At 39.8% G+C, this 18,177-nt stretch overlaps 1 protein-coding gene across 14 annotated transcripts in view; it reads left to right on the forward strand.

The window, feature by feature from the left end:
- The window catches only part of LOC103661954 (zinc finger protein 37A-like), a 79,386-nt gene that overhangs the window by 26,946 nt on the left and 34,263 nt on the right, over positions 1-18,177 (forward strand). The window contains exon 6 of one of the 14 annotated variants that reach the window (XM_008689632.2): positions 283-2,940. The exons of 11 other annotated variants lie outside the window; for them this stretch is intronic. In XM_008689632.2, coding sequence (XP_008687854.1) covers positions 283-1,730 — 1,448 coding nt within the window. In that variant the 3' untranslated portion in view covers positions 1,731-2,940. Of the gene's footprint in view, positions 1-282; positions 2,941-8,121; positions 8,436-10,140; positions 10,390-18,177 lie in introns of those variants that run through there. 2 more of the 14 variants (XM_040624768.1, XM_040624769.1) reach the window with 2 other exon arrangements.

Genomic DNA, 18,177 nt, shown 5'->3' on the forward strand with positions numbered 1-18,177 from the left:
GTTATGCAGAGATAAAATGCACATATATATATGCATATATATATATATATTTATATACATACACACACTATTCCCTTTTGAATTAGAGTTCTTAGAAATTTGATTTGTTGCTATTGTGTAGAAGGGAAAAGAGATGAGCCTGGAAGTGTGTATACTGTTGTCATAGTCAAGACATGAGGAGATAATGAACTAGGCTTGTCCGCTCCCTAAATCCTTACTAATTCTGTTTCTCCTAAATATCCTTGTCAACTAATCTTCCTTGTTACTCTATTTATATTTCAGAATTAATTAAGAGTAGGAACTATTCAAGGAAGAAGTTCAATGAGTTTAACAAAGGTAGAAATTGGCTCCATAATAAGTATGAAAGAATTCATTCTGAAGAGAAACCTTATGAATATAATAAAAATGGGAATGGCCTCCACCTTAATGAAGATTTGGTTCACCATCAGAAAATTCAAATTTTGGAGCAACCTTTTGAATACAGTGAATGTAGGAAAGCTTTCCATGAGAATTCACTCTTTGTTGTACATAAGAAAGCTTACACAGGAAAGAATACCTGTGAATACAGTGAATGTGGGAAGATCTTCTGTGATATGTCATCTCTCATTGCTCATCAGAGAACACATCCAAGAGAGAATCACTGTGAATTTAATGAATGTAGAGAAAATTTCTTTGAGGAATGCATTCTCTTTGAGCATCAGAGTGTTCAGCCTTTCAGCCAGAAGTCAAACCTCATTCCAATTCGGAGAACCCACTCAGTTGACAATATACTTGAATATAATGAATGTGGAGCGTTTTTCAGTGAAAAGTTAGTCTTTGGTGTACAGCAGAGAACACACACAGGAGAAAAACCTTATGAATGTCATGAGTGTGGAAAAACCTTCACCCAGAAGTCAGCCCATACAAGACATCAGAGAACACACACAGGAGAAAAATCTTGTGAATGTCATGAATGTGGGAAAACTTTCTACAAGAATTCAGACCTCATTAAACACCAGAGAATTCACACAGGGGAGAAACCTTTTGAATGTCAGGAATGTGGAAAATCCTTCAGTGAAAAGTCTACCCTCACTCAACATCGGAGAACACACACAGGGGAGAAACCATATGAATGTCGTGAATGTGGGAAAGCCTTCACATTTAAGTCAGTCCTTACTGTACATCAAAAAACACACACAGGGGAGAAGCCCTATGAATGTCACGAATGTAGGAAGGCCTTTCTCAGAAAATCAGACCTCATTAAACATCAAAGAACTCACACAGGGGAAAAACCTTATGAATGTAACGAATGTGGGAAATCCTTCTCTGAGAAGTCAACCCTTACCAAACATCTGAGAACTCACACAGGTGAGAAACCCTATGAATGTATTGAATGTGGAAAATTTTTCTGCTATTACTCGGGTTTCACAGAACATCAGAGAAGACACACAGGGGAGAAACCTTTTGGATGTAATGAATGTGGAAAAAATTTCCGTCAGAAGTCAGCTCTAATTGTTCATCAGAGAACTCACATAAGACAGAAACCTTATGAATGTAATGAATGTGGAAAATCATTCTGTGTAAAGTCAAAACTCATTGCACATCATAGAACACACACGGGGGAAAAACCCTATGAATGTAATGTTTGTGGAAAGTCATTCTATGTGAAGTCTAAACTCACTGTACATCAACGAACACATTTGGGGAGAAACCCTATAAATGTAATAAATGAGGGAAATCACTCTGGGTGAAGTCAAGAGTTTATAGAAAAAACACAAAAGGGGAGAAAAATCCATTGATACAATGATTTTGAAAACATCTTTGGTCTAAAGTCCGTCTCACAATGTAGCAGAGACCTTATAGAAGGGAGAGAATGATTTGAAGCTGCGGAATATAGAAAACTTTTGTCCTGGAATTTGAACCATGCAGTATATCAGAAAACTCAGTGTGGAAACCTATTGGTGAATGAATGTAGGGAACCTTTTGCCCAAAGCCACTTCTCACTAAACATCAAAGAAAACACGTAAGTTAGAAACCTCTGTCAGCATTCATAGGCTAGAGAAGACTTTATCCACAGATTTTAGAAAATGCACAAATTATAGGAAACTATAGGAAAGCATGTACGATGAGGTGATATTTTATTAGATTTGTGCTAAGTGCTTAAAGTAGCATCTGGTGGATGTTGGAAGTTACTAGAGAAAATAAATATGTTTATTTTAAGCTTTAAGTTAAACTCTAAGCTTATACATCAGAGATTTTGAATTGAAGGGTTTCTAGCAATTTAGGAAATATGGAGAATGTTTTCATTTAGAAATAGCATTTTATTTTTGTTAAGATACACTTTGGCCCATTGCCAGGTCTGTTGTTCCCCTCTGTTGAAGGTATTACTATTTTTGCCCCACCTTTTCTAATAAAGATACCCAGGATGTTTAAGGTATTAGCTGTGAAAACACACCACACTGGGACCAGCAGTTGTAAGCATATCAGAGGTTTACTCCTCAGGCATATGCAGAGCAAGAGAAGACTTTTAGCAAGAGGAACCATCCACAGTACTTTCTGATGTCCAGGTAAAAGATTTTGGAGCTGGTGACACAGGTAGGAGGAGCTTGCCAGCGGGATGTTAGTGATTCTGGAACAGACTGATTTTGAGTGGCTCATCCTGGAATAGTGGATCAGAGGGGAAGGGTGAGTTGCTGTGCGTGCAGCTTAGTGAATGTAGTGGAAGTGAGTGTGGAGCATAGGTGGTCTCTGTCCCGACAAGTGTCATCCTGTTGTGAGAGACTTACTGTACCCAGCTCTGGTTCTCCACATACTTACCACCTTTTATATGTAACAATTTCCAAAAAATGAAACATTTATATATGAAAATGTGTTCTTAAATGTAAAGCTTTAGGGGTGCCTGGGTGGCTCAGTCGTTAAGTGTCTGCCTTCACCTCAGGGCGTGATCCCAGTGTTCTGGGATTGAGCCCTGCATCAGACTCCTCCACTGGAAGCCTGCTTCTTCCTCTCCCACTCCCCCTGCTTGTGTTCCCTCTCTCACTGGCTGTCTCTGTCTGTCAAATAAATAAAATCTTTTAAAAAACAAATAAAATGAATGAATGAATGAGTAAATAAATAAATAAATAAATAAATAAATAAATATAAAGCTTTAAAAACGCACAAGCAGATAATACTACTGGGTAGGTTATAGTAGCTTGCAGCATATCAGTGTACTAACTGAGAACAACTAGAAAGATACCACAAAAAGCATCTATTTGAATGCAGCCTATGGCTGCAGAAGCAAAGAGGACTAGAGGTAGAATTCAGGAGAGGAGTGGATCATAGAAAGTACAGGGGGAAATGCAGCTGTTTCTCCTGGGAGCACTTGCCAGTTCTGGGCTCGGGGAGGAACCTGAGTACTGAGTGTGGCTCAGGTGGAGCTGAAACTCTGCAGGAGGGTGGAAACTAGAAGCCAGCGGAACTTTTGGCAGTCAAGCCTGGAGTGAAAAATTCTTAAACATTAGAGGTCAGTTTTTCAAGAAATTTTTAGAAGACTGACTCAGCACAGGGCAGGAACCTGAAAAGCGAAGCTGAAAGATTTCAGTACTGAGAAAAAAATGATTAGAATTTGGGACCTGCCTGTAGGATGGGCCCTTGCAGAGCATAGCGTGCTATCAGTAAAAGCAAGGTCATACCAGAGGTGGATTATACCTTATTGCAACTGCAAACGATGCCTGGTATTTGAAATTAAAAAGCAAACTAAACTGCCCAGAAAGAAAACTCTAAGAACAGATGGCTTCACTGCAGTTATTCCAAATATTTAAGAAGAAAATGATACCAAGCTTTTACGAACTTCTCCAGAGAAAGGAAGATGGAACTTTTCTAATTCATTTGTGAGCTCAGGACAACCTTGACACCAAAACCTGTAAAAGACATTTCAGGAAAGTGAAGTTACCAATATTTTATGAATTAAGGTGCATAATCCTAATAAAAATCCAGTCAATCCACGGACCAAGTAATGTTTATTAGAGGAGTCAAAGGATTTAATATTTAAAATGAAATTAGTGTGGCCAGTTCTCCTTCCTCTAATATTCTCCTTTCTCCCTTGTGCTTTCTGTATTTCTTTCCTCCCTTCCCTTCCTAGAGTGGAAGTCAGAACAGGCCTGGCTTGAGGGATTAGAAAAGTATTGTGGTGAGGTGCACACTTGCATCAGGAGCATTGAGGGCAGCTGGAAGAGGCGATCAGCATGGCCGAAATATTTAACACTGAGCGAAGGAGAAAATGTGTTGAGGATGATGAGAGCCAGACTGGGGAAGAATTTGATAAAAAATGGAGAAGGGGAAGTTAGAAAAGCCCAGAGTGTTGGATTGGAATGTAACTCATAGAAATGTGTGTGTGTGTGTGTGGACGTGTGCACACGCGCGTGCTTTATGGATCTATCTGCTGAGAGGGCCTACACACAATGACACCACATAAGCAGTGAGCACACCAAGTGCCAGGTTATTAATTTCTAAATGTTGATCTCCACCAAAAAAGGGACCAAGTCTCTGGAATGATGGCTGATTCCAGGTCAGAGAGAGGAAGAAATACAAGATGAACTCGAATCATCTTACTTACCAGGCAGGAAAGGTTCAAAGAATAGTGGAGACAAAAGACCCATCTTGGATAGGTTCCACTGGCCAAAATTGAGACAGTTTGGCCATCGAAATAATGATAGCATCAGAATGCAAGAGACTTAATAAAATGGGAATCCATTAATTTATAGTGATGTAAATAAATGAGTAAATTCATGGAGGAGAAGGGAAAGCTTTTCTTTACAGAAGAATGCCATTATCATAGGGAGAATAATGGAAATAGGAAAACACCATTTGGCAGTCATCAGAGTGGTGGTTGATTCACGAGGTAGTTGCCAGCATAGGTTAGAGTTTTTGGGTAGAGGTTTGATGAAGAATAGAATATTGGCATAATCTTCAAATATCTCTCCACAAAATACTAATCAGCTGCAAAGGTGAAAGTGGTGATTTTATGATTAAACCTGGCAGACACCAACAGGATTAGGTGATCAAAGTCCACCTCACCAGTGCAGTAGGACAGGTCCCCCTGATGGGATGCACTGAGAAGAGCCAGCATCATTTGTGTGGTATTTTTGCCAAGAAAGTGTGATCTGCGTTTGCTTAGGAGGAAATAGGTGAATCCATTTGAAAGGTTATTTTACTGAATGCAAAGCCTATAGTGTTTAAAAATGTGAAGAGCATTAAAAAGACTGAGAAACCATTCCAGATTAGAGGAGACTGGAGATATTTTAAAGATTTATTTATTTTAGAGAGTGAGCCGGCGAGTAGGGGGAGCGGGAGAGGGAGAGATCTTCAAGCAGACTTCCTGCCGAGTGGGGAGCCCTACTAGCTTTGATCTCACGACCCTGAGATCATGACCTGAGCCAAAACCAAGAATCGGACTCTGAACCAGCAGAGCCACCCAGGCATTCTGAGACTGGAGATATTTTAAAATAACAAAAAGGAAGAATAGACATTGTTAGAACAGTTGGCAAAATTCAGTGTATGGATTGGATGGTGGTGTTTATCAATGTTTATCTCCTGACTTGGATGATTGTGGGTGGTTCCATAGATGAGTGTCTTTGGGGAAGATACACACTGGAGTAGGTAGGGGTAATGGAGCCTCACATCTGCAGCTTATTTTCTAATGCTTTAGAGAAAGACTTAATAATGTGTATGTGAATGCAGGTATGCAAGGGACAGAAGGGGGAGGTCCAGTACACTTAGGGGGATCTGAGTGAGGGGGATATGGGAGTTTTTTTGGTATTATGCTTGTGACTTTTTACAAATGTGAAATTATTTCAGAATAAATATTTAAAAGTTAATTGACCTGACCTACCACGTGAGTAGAAAAAGTTAAGTGAAGCCACTTGATTATTTCAATAGATGCAGAAAACATATTTGATAAAACTGTACCCATTTGTGGTTAAAAAACAACAAAACTAGGAATGGAAGGAAAGTGTGTCAAAAACAAGGAGACCAACATACAGCAAACATCATACCAAGTAGATAAGTACTAAGATATCTCTTCCTGATATTAGTGAGACAACAGTGCTTGTTACCACTTCTGTTTAACATAGGACTGAAGGCTCTAGCTCGTCATAAGGCAAAAAGGAAAAAGAAGTTTAAGGCATAAAACTGGGAAGATTGAAGCACAACTCATTATTGGTAGGTGGTATCATTGCATAGAGATGTGAAAAAAATCTATGGAGACATTATTAGAAGTAAATGAATTAGCAAACTCACTGTAGAAAAATTGTTTCTATATATAAACTACAAATAGAAAATAAATTAAGTGATACCAGAAATGTTGTATTCACCCAGGATAGTGTAGCAGAGACCAGATTTACCTGCCTGCCTAAAAACACAGGGAAAAGGAAAACAGATCAAATCCAGGAAATAATTGTTTTCATGTCAGTGGACATCAGGCAGTAAAGGGGCAGTGATCCCTGCAGGTGATGGGTAGGTTCACTACATTGTGGTGATGCTTATGCAGATGTATTTATCAAATTATATCAAGATGTGCACTTTTACTGTTACATTGCTGTTAGGTTTACAATAGTCCTAAAACAGTAAGTTCTAGATATCCAAAAACTGCATTGCCAAATTAAGGGATGTTAAAGACCAAAATAAGTGGAAAGATATACTCACTGTGTTGATGACTTTGAAGACTCATTCCCCCCTCCCCAAATTGAATGGTAGATTCAGTGCAACCCTAATCACCATCTAGCAGCTAATTAGAAATTAGCAAGTCTGAATTTAAAATGTATATGTAGATGCAATGGCTAGTCATAGCTAAGACAACATGAAAATAGAAAAATAAATCTACAGGATTTAGATTGCTGTGTATCAAGACTGTGGTATAGGCACAAATGTAAACAATGTCCAGAAACAGGCCCCAATATATTGATATATGACAAAGGTGACACTGTAATATTGTGATAAAAAGATGGCATTTTTGATAAATGCTGCTGGGTTAATCGGCTCTCTGTATGCATAAGAAACATTTTGACTGTAGCCACACACAATACACAGAAACTGGTTTCGTATGGATTGTACATCTAAATGTGAAAGGTAATACAGTAACACTTTTAGAAGAAAATGTAGGTGGGCATCATGACTTTGGCTAAGACACCTTAAACAGGAAGCAAAAACCATCGATAAAGTCCGACTACATTAGAATTAAGAACTGCTGTTTGTTCAGAAACAAAAGCCAGAAAAACATAGGTGTTAAAAGCCAGCCACAGACTGGGAGAAGATAATTGCAATGCGTATCTCAAATCAAGGACCCTTCTACAGAATATAGAAGGAACTCCAACAAATCAGCAAGAAAAAGAAAAATAGCAGATTGAACATAATTCACAGAGTATATTTAAATGACCAGTAAATGTGGAAAGTTGCTCAATTTCATTAGTCATCATGGAAAAGCAAATTTCTAACAAAAATGTAATACTACTGCACACCAGAATGGCTACGGTGATAACACACCAATTGATGAAGAGCTGAAGCAGCTGGGACTAATACAAGTTTGGTGGGAATGTAAGCTGTGCACTTTGGAAAATGGGCTCTTTCTACTAAAGCTGAACATACATGTAAATTTTGGCTGTGTAATTATACTTCTAGGCATATATTGAGCAGAAATACATGTTTCCTGAAACAATATTCATGGTAGTAGTAATCTAGCCCAGAAGAAGTAGAAACAGCACAAATGGCCACCGTCGCTAAAATGGGCGCAGAAATTGTGCTCTTCATTCAGTGCTGTTTTCTACAGAAGTAGGAACGAATGAACCCAATTGTATGCCTTCAAAAGAAACAACACAGGATAGTAAGTGCTGTGTTTTCATTCAAGAAGCAAGCAGATGTCATATAAGCTGTTAGAAGTTGGGATGGGATGGTGATTGCCTGGGTGATGGTAGGTTGCAGAGATTGACTGAAGGGGGCTCCTCTGGTGCTAATGGTACTCTTTTTATCTCAATATTGATTGTAGGTGTATTCAGTTTACAAAATTTATTGTGAATATTTATATATATTCATGTTTGAGTATAAATGTTCCTTAATAAAAGCAGAAAGCCTGGCATTGTTCACTATCTGCTTGGATTCCTCCAACAGCTTCCCATCTCACTTAAAAACATGACACAAGATGAATAATTAGGACAACAGCAGTGAACATGTGTGTGAAGAATCCCATGTGTAATAAGTGCTTATGTATGTGAGTTTACTATGTAAAATTACCATGTGACACATAGCAATGGTGTTCCTTATTAAAAGCTAACCAAGTCATCTTATTCAATATATATGTTAAGTGAAATAATATCCTACAGTTTTACCATATCTCCTATGTGTTCTTTCACAGTTTGCTGGCATATAAAAGTGGATATGGCCAGTGTTTTGTATTAATTCTTCAATAAAGAATTCAAACATTGTGTTTATGAAGTTTTATCTGCCTCAGGATCCACCAGTGGGTGTAATGATTCTGTGTACTAATTACACAGAATAAGCAATAAGGGCACCTGGGTGGCTCAGTGGGTTGGGCAGACAACTCTTGGTTTCGGCTCAGGTTGTGATCTCAGGGGCCTGGGATTGAGCCCCAAGTCAGGCTCTCTGCTCAGCCAGGGATTCTGCTTATGGATTCTCTCTCCCCCTGTCCCCCTCCCCCTGTGCATGCATGTTCTCTCTTTCTCTCTAAAATAAATCTTTAAAAAAACAAGCAATATCAAATTAATGAATGAAAGCAGATGTGAAGAGTACTACTTGAGTTCAACACACTATTGCTTTCCATTATATGAAGAAAATATCCAGCCGAAATGTTCCAATGAGAAATCTACTTAGGTATGAGTTGCAAAGCCCTAATATAACAGGAACCATCTACGTTTGTGTTATGATGTTGTATGTACATATTTTGTCTTATTCATTTCTTCCCCAGTATAGGGGAGGCTGTAGAATTAGAGATCAGGTCTCTTGGGTTCTTATGATGTTGTCTGGCTCTTATCACTTATTAGATTTGAGACAAATTACTGTCTGTACTCAGACTGTCATCTGTAAAATGGGGACATTAATAGTGGCTAGCTCATAGGGGCAGTTTAATATGAGCTGTGCATGTGTTAGCTGGTATTTCTTAAATTAACTTTCAAACAATTGATAGGGTTTTACAGACTCTTTATACCCAACACTCATTTCTCCCTTGATGGCAGAGCCTTAACTTGTTTTTCACCTTAGCCTGGGAAGGTTCAAAGGTAAAGGTTGATTGGATTAAGCCAGTCATGAAAGACACTCGTCTCAGAGATGTGTTTGGGATGGGCACATGTTCTATTTCTCACCAGAGTTGTTTGCAGAAGTGTTCTGTAAACTTCTAGAAAAGGTCTCTTGCCCAACTGAAATGTTTTATTGAACTAACTTGACACTTAGTTCTGTCTTGCGACTCACAGAGCTGGGTGGTGGATGAGGGTTGTAGAGCAGAGAGTAAGGGGTTCGTGAGGTTATTGAGCTGCCTGTGCTCACTGTTCTGCTGTGAGAAGAGCTGCAGGTTGTATTCAGTGGTAGGCAGAGCAGTGGGGTAGCTTCCCTGCCCAGGCAGGGCAACAGAACAGGCCTCAAGGCTGGCAAAACTCTTGTGTGGGGAGCTGGTCAGGCAGAACTGTGCCCCTGGTTCCCTGGCCAGATGGAGCCGGTGTCCTCACCCTGCAGATGGGCAGTGCTGCTGGCCATCATCTCCACTCAGGTGCTCAGGTGGGCTGGGCATCCACATTCAGTAGTGGGTGTGGCTATATATTAGCTCCCCTGACTGGGCGAAGTGGGGACCAGCTCCAAGCCCTGCAAGCCTCTTTTGTGTGTGTGTGTGTGTGTGTGTGTGTGTGTGTGTGTGTGTGTGGTCTGAGGCTTATTCTGCAGTGGTGCATAATTCCCTATCAATGCTAGTTTAAAAGTTAAGAAAAACTTAGTAAAAATAACCATGAATGCAGTAACCTTTTATTGGGAATACAATATAAAAGTATGTAAACTGTAACATCAATAATGAGAATGTGTGAGAGAGGAGAAGTAAAAGTGTAAAGCTTAGGAATGCTGTTGAATTTAAGTTGTTATCAGTTTAAAGTAGACTGTTACAATTTTAAGATACTTTATATCTTAAAGGAACCACAAAGGAAAAACCTATAGCATTTACATAAAAGAACATGATAAAGAAGTCAAAGCATACTGACCAAAAGACATCAAGACACAGGTGGGTAAGAAGCAAGGAACAGTGGATCTACGAAAGAGTCAGAAAACGATGAACAAAATGGCATATGTGGGGCGCCTGGGTGACTCAGTCGTTAAGCGTCTGTCTTCGGCTCAGGGTGTGATCCCGGAGTCCTGGGAACAAGCCTCACATCAGGCTCCCCCACTAGGAGCCTGCTTCCTCTCCCACTCCCCCTGCCTGTGTTCCCGCTCTCGCTGCCTCTCTCCCTGTCAAATAAATAAATAAAATCTTTTTAAAAAAATGGCATTTGTAAGCCCCTATCTATCAGTACTTACTTTAATGTAAAAATGGCTTCTTCAAAGACATAGAATGGTTGAATGGATGAAACAATAAAATCCCACAATATGCTGCCTACAAGGGACTCTAGTATTAAGACACATACAAACTGAGAGCAAAGGGATGACAAAATTATTTCATGCAAATGGTAACCAGAAATAGCAGAGGGAGCTATACTTATATCAGACAAAATCAACTTTAAAAACAGTAAAAAGAGAAAAGTTCATTATATAACAGTAAAAGCATCAACCCATCAAGAAGTTATATTTGTATATATTTATGCACCCAACATTAAAGCGACTGAATACATAAAGTAAAACAGAGTTAAAAGGAAAAATAAACAGCAATACAATAATATTAGAGGACTTAAATACTCCCCTCTCAAAAAGGATAGATCATCCAGAGAGAGAATCAACCAGGAAACAGCAGGTTTGAACATCACTATAGACGAAATGGACCTAATGGACATATACAGAGACTTCTATCCAACAACAGCAAAATAGCATTCTTCTCAAGCCCACATGGAACCCTTTCTAGGGTAGACCGTATGTTAGTCCACAAAACAAGTCTTAGCAAATCCAAGAAGACTGAAATCATACCAAGTATCCTCTCTGACCACAATGGCATGAATTTAAACACACACACACACACACACACACACACACACACACACACACACTAAAAAAAAAAAAAAAACAGCCCAGGAAGATAATTGGAAAAACTCACAAATATATGGAAATTAAATAGTACTCCCTCAAAAATCAGTGTATGAAAGAACAAATGAAAAGAAAAATGAACATGAGACATGAGACAAATGAAAATGGAAAGAACATACCAAAACATATTGGAATGAAGCAATACCTATCCTCAAGCTATTCCAAAAAACAGAAGAGGAAGGAGTGCTTTCTAATTCATTCTATGAGGTCAGCATTACCCTGATGCCAAAAAAGGGCACTACAACAAAAGAATACCATAGACCAATATTTCTGATGAATATGGATGCAAAAGTTCTCAAAATACCAACAAACTGAATTTAGCAGCCCATTTAAAAGGATCTTTTACCATGTTCAAGTGGGATTTTTCCCTGGGCTGCAAGGATGATTTAGCATATGCAAACCAATAAAGGTGATACAAACACATTAAAAGAACAAAAGAAAAAATCATGATCATCTCAATAGATGCAGAAAAAGCATTTGACAGAATTTAACGTCTGTTCCTGGCAAAAACTCATAAATTAATTATAGAAGGAACACATCTCAACATAGCAAAGCCTGTATATGACAAGCCCACAGCTAATATCATTCTCCATGGTGAAAGTCTGAAAGCTTTCCCTCTAAGATCAAAAAGAAGACAGGGGTGTCCCCTGTCACCACTCCTATTCAGCATAATGCTGGAAGAGCATTTAGGTAAGGAAAAGAAATAAAAGGTATCAGAATAGGATTAGAAGAAATAAAACTGTCTATATTTGCAAGATGGCATGATTTTATATAGAGAACATCCTATGGACTCCACCAAAATATTGTTAGAGCTAAGCAGTGATTTCAGGAAAGCTGCAGGATACAAAATTAGCAGCATTTGTATACACTAAAAACAAATTTTCAGAAATAAAGCTCTGCTATACACGGTAGCATGAAAAACAGTAAAACACCCAGGATTAAATTTAACCAAAGAGATGAGAGGTCTCTTCACTGAAAACTATAAGACATTGATGAAAGAAATTGAAGAAAACACAAATAAATGGAAAGGCATTCCATATTCATTGATACGAGAATTAATATTTTTGAAATCTCCATACTAACCAAGGCCATCTATAGATTCAGTGCAATGCCTATCAAGATTCCAAGGGAGTTTTTTACAGAAGTAGAAAAAAATTATCCTAAAATTTTATATGGAACAACGGAAGACCCTGAATAGCAAAAGCAATCCTGTGGGAGGTTCACGCTTCCCTATTTCAAGCTATCTTATAGAGCTAAGGTTAGCAAAACAGTGTGCTGCTGGCATACAACAGACATACAGACTGATAGAAATAAATGGAGAGCCCAGAAATAAACCCATGCAATACAGTCAACTAATATTTGACAAGGGAACCAAGAATACTCCATGGAGAAAACAGTCTCGTCAATAAATAGTGCTGGGGGAATTGGACATTCGCATGTCAAAGAATGAAACAAGCCCTCTATTACACTGCCCACAAAAATGAACTCAAAATGGATGAAAGACTTAAATGCAAGACAAGAAACCATAGAATGCCTAGAAGAAAACAGATAAAAAGTTCTTTGACATGGGTGTTGGTGATGATTGTTTTTGATATAATGACCTAAAGCACAAGCAATAAAAAATAAACAAGTGGGAGTGTCTCAAACCGAAAAGCCCTGTGTAGCAAAAGAAATGATCAACAAAATAAAAAGAGAATCTTTGGAATGGGAAAAAAATATTTGTAAACCATGTATCTGATGAAGGGTTAATATTTGAAAGATATAAAGAATTCATGCAACTCAACAGAAAAAAATTTTTTTAAATGGTCAAAGGATCCAAAGAAACGTTTTTCCAAAGAAGATAATCAAATGGCTAGCAGGTACATGAAAAAGGTGCTTACTATCACCAATCACTAGAGAAATGCAAACGGAAACCACAGTGAGACATCTTTTGCTTGTTAGAATGATTTGAAGAGAAAAAGAAAAAGAATTAAAAAGAAGAGAAAAGTGCTAGCGAGGCTGTGGGAAAAGGGAAACTTTTGCATTGCTGGTGGGACTGTAACTTGGTGTGGCCATTGTGGAAAATAGGATGAAGGTTCCACAAAGATTGCAAATGCGACTACCATATAATCAGGCCATTCCACTTCTGGGAACACACGTAAGGAAACAAAACTTCAACAAGCTGTCTGCACGCCCACGTCCGGGGCAGTCTTATCTACAAGAGCGAAGACTTGGGAACAACCCAAGTGTTTATCGACAGATGAATGGAAAGGCATCCCTTCCGAGGCGGCTGTCAAGTCACTCCACTGCCAGCCCCAGGACTAGGTAGAGAGCTGGCCTGCACCCCACCCCCGGGGCTCCCATGTTTATCTTGGTTGCTTTGGTAACTGACCATTTGGGCCACTTGTTTTTTCTCTTCCCATGCTTTAGATTCCCACTGTTATGTTTAACATTTACCAATAAAAAGTGAGCCCACGAAGCCCTAGGCCCCCACCCTTGACTCCAGTAAAAGCAGAACTCTAACCCCCCGCCCCCACCTGCAGCCTTGAAGTGTGGCCTCAGGTGTGTATGTAATTTCCAGGACTTGTAAGCAATAAACCTGTTGTTGGTTTTTCTTTCTTTTTTTTTTTTTTCGAAGTTTCCTGATGGTTATTGGTGAGGGTATCTTGCAGTCATACTAAGAACCACACAGGCCGGTCCAGCCACACTGGTTATCGCCAGGCTGAGACTGAAACACACAACAGAACTGCTTGCAAGCTGCCTTGACGAGAGTGTTATTCCGGGGAATGTATGCTGGCCACATTCTGTCAAACACACAGTAAGGATAGTTATGTGAGTTTTATGTGGAAGCCACTTTGAGAGGAGTTTTATTTCAGGGAATGGGCATGATTGCTCTCCTATAACGCATTTAGAGAAGTGTTTAAAACACACGCAAGGGGCGCCTGAGGGGCTCAGTGGGTTAAGCATCTGCCTTTGGCTCAGGTCAGGATCCCAGGGTCCTGGGATCGAGCCCCGTGTTGGGCTCCCTGCTCAGGGGGAGTCTGCTTCTCCCTCAGCTTCTGCTGCTCCCCCTGCTTGTGCTCTCTCATTCTCTCTGTCAAATAAATGAATCTTTAAAACACACACACACACACACGTAACAACAAGGTTTGTAAGTGTGCTGCCCACTGGCTGGGGAAACAGTGTTATCTAAGGTAAGGGGTGTGATGCTGTTGTGGAACGCACGTTGAGAAGTGGCTAAAAACCCACATGCTAACATTTGCTCTCTGAGTGATCCACACGAGCTACTCTGACCAGAATGTTATTCCAGGAACGGATGTGATCGCATTCCTGTAATGCATTTAGAGAGATTTTTTAAAAATCGTGTAATAAAGAGGATTAGAATAGTGTTACCCGCCTTCTACGAAGAGAACTGTGTTGTTAAGTGAATGGATGTGATTGGCATTCTGTATTGCATTTAGAATTATTTAAAAACACACATAACAAAGATGGTTATGTGAGTGCAACATGGGAGCTGCTCTAACAGTGGTAACATTTTAGGTCACAGGTGCTTTCCCCAGTTTATTACGATATAATCGACATGTAATTATGTAAGTTTTAGATGTACTACCTAATGATTTATATGCATATTAAAAAACGGTTACCACGTAAGATTAGTTAACCTTCCTCAACACACATTGTTACAATTCTTTTCCTTGCGATGAAATACAATCTATTCTTTTAGCAACTTTCAAATATATAATACAGTATTGTTTTTTTTTTAATATTTTTTATTATATTATGTTAGTCACCATACAGTACATCCCTGGTTTTTGATGTAAAGTTCGATGATTCATTAGTTGCATATAACACCCAGTGCACCATGCAATATATGCCCCCCCCAAACCCATCACCAGCCTATCCCATTGCCCCACCCCCCTCCCCTCTGAAGCCCTCAGTTTGTTTCTCAGAGTCCATAGTCTCTCATGCTTCATTCCCCCTTCTGATTACCCCCCCTTATAATACAGTATTGTTAACTGTAGTTCTGATTTTTTACACTGCATCCTTAGAACTTATTTATTGTGTAGCTGGATATTTGCAGCTTATGACCACCTTCACCTGACTCCCCCCTCCAAACCCCTGCCTCCGGTAACCACACATGTGATCTCTTTGTCTGTGAGTTAACTTATTTTAGATTCTATGTGCAAGCATTTGTCTTTCTCTAACTTATCTCACTTAGCGTCATGCCCTCATCCAAGCTGTCAAAAATGACATGACTTCCTTTTTTTTCATGACTGAGTGGTATTCCATGTGTGTGCATGTGTGTGTGTGTGTATATATATATATATACACACACACAAGCACACATCTTCCCCGTTTCTTTAACCAGTCATCTCTTGGTTGACGTGAAGTTTCTATATGTTGCTGCAGTGAACATGAGGCTGCAGACATCTCTTCAGAACAATGATTTCATTTCTCTTAGATACATACTAATTTTTTAAAAAGATTTTACTTATTTATTAGAGAGAGCACGAGTTGGGGGGGGGCAGAGGGAGAGAGAAAATCTTAGGCAGGCTCCATGCTGAGCATCAGGCCCCACCCAGGGCTCGATCTCACAACCGTGAGATCATGATCTGAGCCAAAATCAAGAGTTGGACGCTCAACTGACTGAGCCCCCCAGTCGCCCCTGGGTATATACTGAATTTTTAATTGCTGAATCATATGGTAGTTCCAGTTTTATGTTTTTGAGGAATCTTCCTCCTTTTTTCCTTCGTGGCTGGCCCATTTTCTATTCTCACCAACAGTGCACACGGGTCTTTCTCCACATCCTCACCGGCATCTGTTAGCTCTTGTTTTTTTAATGGTAGCCATTCTAGCAGATGGTGACTTTGATGTGCATTTCCCTAATAAATAGTGAGGGTGGCCTGTTAGCCATTTCTGTATCTTCTTTGTAAAAATGTTTATTCAGGTTATTTGCCAATTTTTACTTTTTTTTTTTTTTTGGCTGTTGAGTTGTGTTGTTTATGTATTTTAAAAATTAATCCCTTACTTATCAGATATGTGGTTTGCAAATAATTTCTCCAATTCTGTAGGTTTCATTTCCATTTTGTTGATCATTTCTTTCACTGTGCAGAAGCTTTTTAGTCTGTTGTAGTCCTACTTGTTTTTGATTTTGTTGCTTGTGGTATAGGTGTCATATAAAACGTATCGTTTCCAGGACCCATGGCAAAAGCTTTTTCCCTGTGTTTTCTTCTCAGAGTTTTATGGTTTCAGGCTTACATTTAAGCCTTTAATCCATTTTGAGTTAATTTTTTGAGTGGTTTAAGATGGAGAGCTGGTTTCATTCTTTTGCATGTGACTATCCAATTTTCTCAGGCAGAGACTATCTTTTCTCCATTGAGTATTCTTGGCTGTCTTGTCAAATGTTAGTTGACTGTATGTATGAGGTTTAATTCTGGGTTCCCTTTTGTTCCACTTGTTTCTTTGTGTCTGTTTTTATGCCAGTACCACAGTGCTCTGATTATACCTGTATAATATAGTTGAAATTAGGAAGTGTAATGCCTCCACCTTTGTTCTTCTTGGGATTGCCATGTATGTAATACTTTCTTAAGATCTTTTGTATGTGATACTCTATTTTATGCCGGTAACAGTTTAACTTTGATAGCATTCCTAAACTTTCCACTTTTACTCCCCACCCTCCTCACATTTTAGGTTATTGATGTTATAATTTATATATTTTTATATTATACATCCAATAGCAAAATATTTCAGTTATGCTTATTTATAATACATTTTAAAAACTTTTAAAGTAGACTTTTAAGTGAATTATGTACCCTCACAATATTGAGGAATATAACTTCTGTTTAATTATTCTTAACAGTGGATTTTACACATATATCCATGTTTTATGATGTGAAGTTTGCATCGTTTTATTTCCACTTAAAGAATGCCTTTCATCATTTCTTGTAAGGCAGGTGTAATGGCAGTTCACTCTCTCAGCTTCTGTTTGTTGGGGAAAGTCTTTATTTGTCCTTGGTTTTGCCTCTTTGTAGGCCTGTTTCCCAGTTGTCCAATGAGGAATTACATTCAGAAACTGTGTAAGTGTGAACTCAGCATGGCAGAGGCCCCAGCTCCCTCTGCCCCAGGTGCTGTGTGGACAGGGCTGCTAAGTGCCCGTCCAGGCTGCCGAGTGCCCCCCACCCTCACCCCAGTTCTACTAACACAGCCTTTTCCAGAGTCCCCTGAGAAAGCCCAGTGCAGCCAGGGCCTGACTTTGAGGACACAGCTGGGTTCACACCTGCTCCACCTTCCTACTGGGGTTCTGAACAAGGCACTGAACCTTTTGGGGCCTTCCCCTTCTTTCCTGAGTGCTCCCTTCAGTCCCCACTTCCTAGTGGACACATCCTTGTGTAATTCCCTTCTGTGAGTGTGGACTGGACTTAGTGACCTCTATCCCATGTGCTCTCACTTCCAAGAGTTGGAAATGACTTTGAGTAATGGTTCTCTCACTCTTTCTCCTGTTCTCCCCTCTTTTCCCTCTTTCTCTCTCTCTCTTGTCTCACATTGCTCGTTCTGAGGCAGAAGCAGACATGTTTTTGGCTGTGCGAGGAGAGGTTCATGCGGTCCTCAACTGAGAGAGACCTCAGTCCACCCCGAGTCCTGCCAGCACTCCCAGTGCACACAGCTGCCATCCTGCCCCATCGGAACCTCAGTGCAGACCAGAGCCCCAGCCTCTTGAGATTTCTTAGGGGAGAGGCTCCCAGGAGCAGGGGGATTCCTGGCCCACGGAAACCGCGAATAATACATGTCTGTTGTGGCCAGCCCCTGTTTTGGGGAGAGCTTTTCCACGCAGAAATAGATCATCGAGGCCGTCTGCCAGGCCCCAGCCCTCCCGCTCCCTCCCGCTCTCCTCTTCTCCCAGCCACCAGCCAGCCACGTTGGTGTTCTCGTGGCTTCTCTGGCCACACTCACTTCTGTCTC

Source organism: Ursus maritimus, unplaced genomic scaffold, assembly GCF_017311325.1.
Source record: "Ursus maritimus isolate PB19 unplaced genomic scaffold, ASM1731132v1 scaffold_7, whole genome shotgun sequence".
Lineage (NCBI taxonomy): Eukaryota > Metazoa > Chordata > Mammalia > Carnivora > Ursidae > Ursus > Ursus maritimus.